This window comes from Octopus bimaculoides, chromosome 10 (assembly GCF_001194135.2).
Source record: "Octopus bimaculoides isolate UCB-OBI-ISO-001 chromosome 10, ASM119413v2, whole genome shotgun sequence".
In the NCBI taxonomy this organism is placed as follows: Eukaryota; Metazoa; Mollusca; class Cephalopoda; order Octopoda; family Octopodidae; genus Octopus; species Octopus bimaculoides.
Genome location: NC_068990.1, coordinates 72,083,506 through 72,091,848, shown reverse-complemented (window position 1 = coordinate 72,091,848; position 8,343 = coordinate 72,083,506). Strand labels below are relative to the sequence as shown.

At 34.3% G+C, this 8,343-nt stretch overlaps 1 protein-coding gene across 1 annotated transcript in view; it reads right to left on the bottom strand.

The window, feature by feature from the left end:
• LOC106871867 (EF-hand domain-containing protein 1) overlaps positions 1–8,343 on the bottom strand; it is a 113,149-nt gene that overhangs the window by 70,683 nt on the left and 34,123 nt on the right. Inside the window, exons 2-3 of the mRNA XM_014918602.1 lie at positions 3,008–3,229; positions 2,458–2,608 (exon numbers count right to left, since the gene is read on the bottom strand). Coding sequence (XP_014774088.1) covers positions 2,458–2,608; positions 3,008–3,229 — 373 coding nt within the window. The remainder of the gene's footprint in view (positions 1–2,457; positions 2,609–3,007; positions 3,230–8,343) is intronic.

The window sequence follows — 8,343 nt, the reverse complement described above, 5'->3', positions numbered from 1 at the left end:
GAGCGTGGCCGTTGCCAGTACCGCCTGACTGGCCTTCGTAGGATTTTCGAGCAAGATCGTTGCCAGTGCCCCTGGACTGGCTCTTGTGCGGGTGGCACATAAAAGACACCATTTCGAGCGTGGCCGTTGCCAGTATCGCCTGACTGGCCTTCGTGCGGGTGACACGTAAAAGCACCTGCTACACTCTCTGAGTGGTTGGCGTTAGGAAGGGCATCCAGCTGTAGAAACTCTGCCAAATTTAGATTGGAGCCTGGTGTTGCCATCCGGTTTCACCAGTCCTCAGTCAAATCATCCAACCCATGCTAGCATGGAAAGCGGACGTTAAACGATGATGATGATGATGATGATATACCATAATATAATCAATCTACTTGGCTGTAACCAAAAGCTGTTCTCACATCTAACAGCCGAGTCCTCACATCTAAAACCTTTGTGAGACAGTAACCAAATCAGAACAAAGCAATAACATACATATATGCCTGTAGGAAGACAAACACATATATCAAACAAGCTAATACAAGTACTTACTTTAATAATGGGAAATTTAACATTATTGTGTGATTAAAGGTTCAGCTTTTGACTATTCTTTTAATCTTGTTTATAGTTGAAATGTTTCTAAGAGAGTGATATGCGTTAAACTTTATATCTTGAATTTTCTTTCGTGTAAACAAGAAGAGTAAGTTTCTTCCTTCTTATTTAGGATACTGCCCAGCAGATTTGATATATTAAAGTTTTCAGATGCTCATAAGCTGCAATTACTGTCAATCTATTGTATATCTTTCTCTTTGCAGCTATGCTCCATTTGATTACATGGTAATCTATTTCTTGGTTATTCAACTGCCAGATGTTCTTTGATAATGTAGAGGGATTTAGTTTTTGTTTTCTTCTGTATTTGAATGAATGGGTGTGCTGTCTGTATAGACACACAATTTCTCAAATTCAATTTGTTTGTAGCAAAGGGACAACTATGGACATGTTTTGGCCTATTAAATCTCATCAGCATAGTACAAACTAAATGAGTGTGCTAACCAATAGATAAATTTTATGTGTAGAAAAATAGTTATACATATTTTTGGCTGGTATAGTGTCTGTAAACTAAGACACAAGTTTTCTTTCTTACCTTAAAAAATTACTTCTTAATTTCTTAAAATTATTTTCCCCTTAACGTTTTGTTGTTATATTTTCTACTCCAACACAAGAAATTTCATTAGCTTAAAAATTTTTGTGTGTATAGCACTCAGTTAAGCAGCCTGTAACCTAATTATCTATATTTACACCTTTGGCCCATATGAACTATTTCCCATTGATCTTTCTGTGTTTAGCTATACAAATTATTCTGACTAAAAATTTACGTAACTTTTTGTATAAGTAAACATCTATCTATTTTGCTGGTTTGAGTAAATATACTTAAATAGACCAAAACATGTCCTTTGTTATTACTTGTCTGCAAAAAAATATCAGTCTATTCTTTCTCAACATCTAAATAAATATGAGAGAATAAACCATTAATTTCTTGAAATTATCTCCCTTTTCCACTGAAAATGACTAACAGTTGTAATTACCTATTTGTTTTCTCTAATTTAGAAGGAAATTTCAATTAAGAATCTTTACACATGACATTGATTATGTCACCCAATTCATGTATAATTCATTTCCTTTCAATTGCAATCAGTGAGTTATTTCTCTTACCCACTTATGTAAAAGTGTTTTCTTCAAATCATGCAAGATTTTTCATATTATTAGATTAATGTACAGTTGTATGAAGGCAATGGGATGCATGTGCTCTTCTTCCATCTTGTATGTATAACTATTATTCTTTTCTGCTCCTACAATTACCATATTATGAAGTTTTTATAAATACTTTGTCAGATGGGTGCTCATGGAGGAAAAGAAAGAGATGAGACTCTGGCGAAAGTAAAAGGATTAAGAGAAGGAAGAGAAAAAGAAATAAGAATTATACCTAATTCATCACAACTGCTTATTTTGTAGGTTGACGTGTGTGTGTATGTGTGTGTGTGTGTGTGTTCGTGTGTGTGTGTGTGTGTGTGCACGTGTGTGTGTATACAGACACACATTAATACAGACAGACAGACAGGTACACAAATATAGCTATATGTAGGTATATATTTATCTTGACTGTTATTTTTTTGTGAAGATGGAACATTCCAAGTGACTTCCCTCGGCCATTATGATACACTTCTATGCCTACATGTTTACATTATTTTTACATCAATATTGTGATTCTCTCATGAATAACTTGGCATGTATAGAGCAGGTTATGCTTCATTGATGGGGTTTGATAAGACTGGAACTTGTCTGGACGTGTCACCTGTATTTACCATGATAGTAGTCATTGGATAGTTGTCACAAAGATAACAGTAACATATTTTGTAAGGTTGCACGAAAGTTTTCAGGGCATATCAAGCAAGGCACTTAACCAAGAACTATTTTACCAACCTTGTGCTATTCCACTGTTATCAACAGGTGGTTCATTCACACTTATAGTATCGTCAACAATGAAGTAGTAGATCTTGCAAGGTCGTACACGATAGAATTCCTGTGGGGATTCATTCACAGTTTCTTTAAAAAAGCAATAAAATCTAAGAACCTGAAATCAAAAAAAAAAACTGTTTATAATATATCCTCAACAGAAAATACAGAATACATAGAAAGAGAACATCAAAAAATTCATTTGAAACAGAGAATAATATATATATATATGTGTGTGTGTGTATACACATATATTTAAGTATATAATTATAATTATATATTTATAATTATATACTAAAATATTAATTTTACCAATATGGTCGTTTTTACACACTGGCTACTGATATAATCATTTTAATGATTATATGCTCAATTTATGCACGAACACATACATATATATTTATACACATATATGTATATACATACACAGACACATACACACACATATGTATGTATATATATATATATATATATATATATATATATATATATATATACACTACCTAAATTAACTTACTTTGTTATTTAAGGTGACATGTGCAGGAATAAAAGGATCAGGAGCTGCTGGTTTTGGTTCACCATAGGTCTGTAGGGTGTGGAAATTGGCCAATTCCTGAAGTTCTTGTTCATTCAACTGGTTCTTATCGAGAATTTCTCCACCAATTCCTCTTTGAACTAATTTCTCTACGCGATAACCGTTATGGTAATTCAAGGTATGACTGCGATGGAAATTAGTTTTCTGAAAAAGATTAAAATTAGTATTAGAAATATTGCCATTTCTAAATCTCTCAGAGAGACTTATACAGTAGCAGCACGATAAAGTCATGGTTTGGTGCCAACTTAATGTGGCAGTCCCAGGAAAGGGAAGAATGCTACTGCTATTTAACTTTAAATTTTAAGAGTACAATTTTTTATTAAATTCCAGTACATGACTGGAACTTCAGTTATATATTTAAGAGATGAGGAACTATGTGCATTATTTACATTATTTACATTCAACAGATATTTGTCCTCATCTTGTTTGTTGTTAACACGTTTTGGCTGATATACCCTCCAGCCTTCTTCAAGTGTCTTGGGATAATTTCGAACCTGGGTTCTCATTCCTAAGGTATTTTTCAATGTTATTATTATTATTATTATTATTATTATTATTATGATTATTATTATTATTATCATTATCATTATGTTGTCTTCTTTTCTTCTTTCTTCAAATTTTCTTCCATTTCTCGCTGAGTGTTTTCCGTACACCTAGGACAGAGTTCATTGTATGCATTCCCAGTTTACACACGCAAATTCACAGGTAAAATATGTATGTAAAAAAATTAATAAATTCATGAATGGATGTTGTTTTCATAGCAATAATGCTCTTCTCAGTACATGAATCGTTCCAGTTAACACGATTTTTTGTACTTCCTTTAGGGATGGTAGGCCTGGTATTATTATTATTATTATTATTATCATTATTATTGTCATTATTGTTCAGGTCACTGCTTGGAATCGAACTCGGAATCTTGGGGCTTGTAGCCCGTGCTCTTAACCACTATGCCATATGCCCATGGGCATATTGGAAGGATTGAGCTTTCCAATAAGAACTGATTTGAAATATCACAATCTGTCCAACACATGCCAGTATGGTAAGCAGATGTAATGATGATGATGATGATGATGATGACTATCGTCTCTTTCCTTTTTAATGATAATAATAATAACTGCTTCTAAAATAAACACAAAACCAGTTAAATAAACTGACCCAAGTACTTGTCTGACTCTTTAATTTATCAGCCCAAGAAGGATAAAAGACAAAGATGACCTCTATGGAATTTGAACTCAGTATGCAGAGAGCCATAACTAAACATAATAAAGAATTTTTGTTCAATGCTCTGACAATTCTGCCAGTCTACCCTAATAATGATAATAATTCTTTCTGCTATAGAAGCACAAGGCCTGAAACTTGGGTGAAATGGGGATAGTCGATTATATCGAGCCTAATGCTCCACTGGTACTTATTTCATCAACCCCAAAAGGATGAAAGGCAAAGTCAGCCTTGAATAATAATAGTAACAGCAATAAGAACAATTATAATAATCATAATAATGGTTCCGAGGCCAACAGTCTCAGGGGACAGGTAAGTTAATTACATATACCCCATCATTCAACTCGTACTTATATTATGGACCCCCAAATGGATGAAAGGTAAAGTCAACTTTGAATAATGATAACAACAACAACAACAACAACAACAACAACAACAATAATAATAATAATAATAATAATAATAATAATAATAATAATAATGATAATAATAATAACAATCATAGATGCCCTGGTGCATTACCAGGCCGTGACTCTCATGGCTTTTCTTCTTAACTGAATTGGAAGTATTATCATGTACTTGTTTTGTCTTGGTATAAAAGATAGGCTACAGCAAATATTCTGCTCAATACCACTGATTTACTTGTCAGTTGTTTGACCATGACCAGTTGAGCTTGTCCCTTAGTGGCTGATGATATGTGCATCTCTGATCATGAGCAGAAGTAGTTGGGGAACATCATAGCCATGTGTTGCAAAGAATTCTTTGGGGTTTGAATAATTCACTTCTGGAAATATGGCTGTTTCATTCATCATCCTTAAACAAACCTTATACAGGGACTTTTGGAGTGGGATGGGCTACTCGACCTGAAGAAAATTCTAACTGGTCCCCCACCTGCAAGGTCATGCACTGTTTATCTTGATATGAGATCATCATGTCATGCACACATGGTTGTGTTGCATGTGCCTGGTGTCCCCTTATCAGATGAGTAGTCATGACGGATATACTGGGCTTTGTATATTAGTACTCCAGTGCCACTTAGATGGCATGTGCTGCTCTCTCACTCAATAATAATAATAATGATGATGATGATGATGATGATGATGATGATGATGACGATGATGATGATGATGATGTGTTTCTAATGTAGACATAAGGTCAGAAATTTGGTAAATGGGAACAGTTGATAATATATTGAAATTTGTATCTTATACTTTATTGTATCAATCCCAGAAGGATGAAGAATGAAATTGATCTTGGCATGGTTTGAACTCAGAGTGTAGAGGACTGAAACAAATTCCACCAGGCATTTTAGCTGATTCTATAACAACATCTAAGTTACTGCCTTAATAACAACAATGGAAGCAATAATAATAAAGACATAAAATTGATATGGGGGTAGATGCAGATTATTGATCCTTTATTGGCTGTTATCATCTTCAGCTATCAAATGACACTTCTTCACCCTGTCCACACAATCACCTTATATTCCAGGAACACGGCAACCGAAACTACTTTCCAACAATCCCCTTTGCCCACTATTATCCCCTCCCAAGCCAGCTCACTCATTAACTCCTTTCCACACCTCACCTTCATCCACACTCCCTATATCTCATTATATCTCTCATACCCATTCAACAAATCATGTTTATCTCACTTAGCTAAGATAAGTTATCTGCCCTTTGCTCTCCATGTTTCACTATGCGATTGTCAGAGTAAACCAAAATGATTTATGATTCCTTTATCTTCTATTATAATGATTCTATTCACATCTAGGAAGCTTTACAGAAATATAAATCATCCTCAATGCTTGTCTGTAAAGGTCTGTAACTAAATGCTGCAAGGAATTTAGTCTAACATGACACACTAGAGTTTCCCTTCTCCATCTTTTGACTCACCAAAGCATCTTAGCACAAAACCACTAATTTCTGTAGTAATAATCTGCAGTTAATTAAATAACTATTAGTGGGACTTACTACATATTTGATATTAGTGGTACCCTATAACAGGTTCTTAATCAGCTTTTAAAAGAATGAAAGTTCACATTCTTGTTGTTGATGTTGCTGCTTTTGTTGTTTTTGTTGTTGTATATCTCAGCCTGATCATGAGAAGCTCTCATCAAAGTGATTCCACCAATGACTCTGTGTGTGTGTGTGTGTGTGTGCGTGTGTGTGCGTGCATGTGTGCATGTGTGCATGTGCATGTGTGTGTATTTGTGTATGTGTGTGTTTGTGTGTATGTGTGTGTTTGTGTGTGTGTGTGCATGCATGTGTGCATGTGTGCATGTGTGTATATTTGTGTATGTGTGTGTTTGTGTGTGTTTGTGTGTTTGTGTGTGCATGTGTTTGAGTATGTGTATGTTTGTGTGTATATGTGTGTGCGTTTGTGTGTGTATGTGTGTGTGTATTTGTGTGTGTCCGTGTGTGTTTGTGTTAGTGTGTGTGTGCACGTGCGCACATGTGTGTGTGTGTGTATCTAACCAGCTAAGAGGTTAAGAAGCTCACTTCATGAATATGTGTTTTTGGTTCAATCCTACTGCATGGTGCCATGATTGTGGTGGTGGCAGCACTGGTGGTGGTGATGATGATCATGACGATGATTTCGTTTACTTGCCATAAGGGAAATGGATGAGAGTACATTACATGACTAGATTACAAAAGATGCTGGTATTAACAAAGAAATAGAATGTGAACTGAAAAAGGAAAATAAACAAGGTATAAGCAATAAATAAACTATCTTTAAAATATTTCTCAGAGTTGGACCATCACCCTACTACTCGAAAGAGACCTGTTGTTATTTTCTTGTTATTTGCATTTGTAATTGTGTAACATGTTCTCCGTTTTTGTCTCCTCTTTGTTGTCCTACACATTCGCTTGCATTCTCCCAAAAGCTTTAATGCTCTTAGCTTAGATTTTTGGGGTCAGCCAGATTTGAACAGTCTTAATTGTAACTGCCCAAAACTGTAAGGATAATTTGGTGACTTGATTGATGAGAGGAACTTGCGAATGACCTGTACTGGTTTTTTCCTGTCCAGCTTCACATCGTCTATCTGTCCAGATGTTTTATTGTCATCTGTTGCATTTTTGTTCCATTTTTTAGATTTATACATATCTTAGACTATATTTATTACCAATATTATAACAATATTATAACAATACTAATTTTTTTCTGCTATAGGTACAAGGCCTGAAATTTTAGGGGAGGAGGACAGTCACTTACTTAAACCCCAGTGTTTAACTGATTTTTATTTTATTGACCCCCTAAAAGAGTGAAAAGCAAAAGTTGACCTTGGTGGAATTTGAACTCAGAATGCTGCTAAGTATTTTGTCTGGCAAGCTAACACTTCTACCAGCTCACTGCCGTAATAAATAGTTTCTAGTTTAGATACAAGCTTTCAAATTCAAGAGATGAAATAGTCAGTTATTTTGACCTCGGTACTTTACTGGTATTTTATTTTACCAACCACTTAATGATAAAAGGCAAAGTTAACATTAACTGGATTTGAAACCCAGAATCTAAAGATCAGAATCAAATATCACACAGCATTTTCTCCAACATTCTAACAATTCTTTCCCAAACTTAGTTTGTTGTTTGGAACTTCTCAGTTTCATTAAAGTCAGCAATAACCATATCTATTAAGATATACAGACAATAATAACAACATCTATAGGAATAGACAGAGAGAAAGAGACCAAGAGAAAGAGTGATAATCATATCAAATGGAATATACAGAGTAAGCAATAACACTGTCTATTGGAGTGAAGTGAATGTACAGAACGCATCTTCACTTTTCTCTGTATCATGGCAATCGCTATTCTATAGTTTAGGGATAAACATATCAGTATAAAAAAAAATACTAAATGTTCTGGCTTGTCTAGCATTATATTTTTGTTTATTTTGTCTAATTCATTCATTATACATATATATATATATATATACATACATACACACACACACACACACACATATATATATATGTATGTATGTATATATATGTGTGTATGCATACATATGTGTGTATACATATATATTTATATTTATAT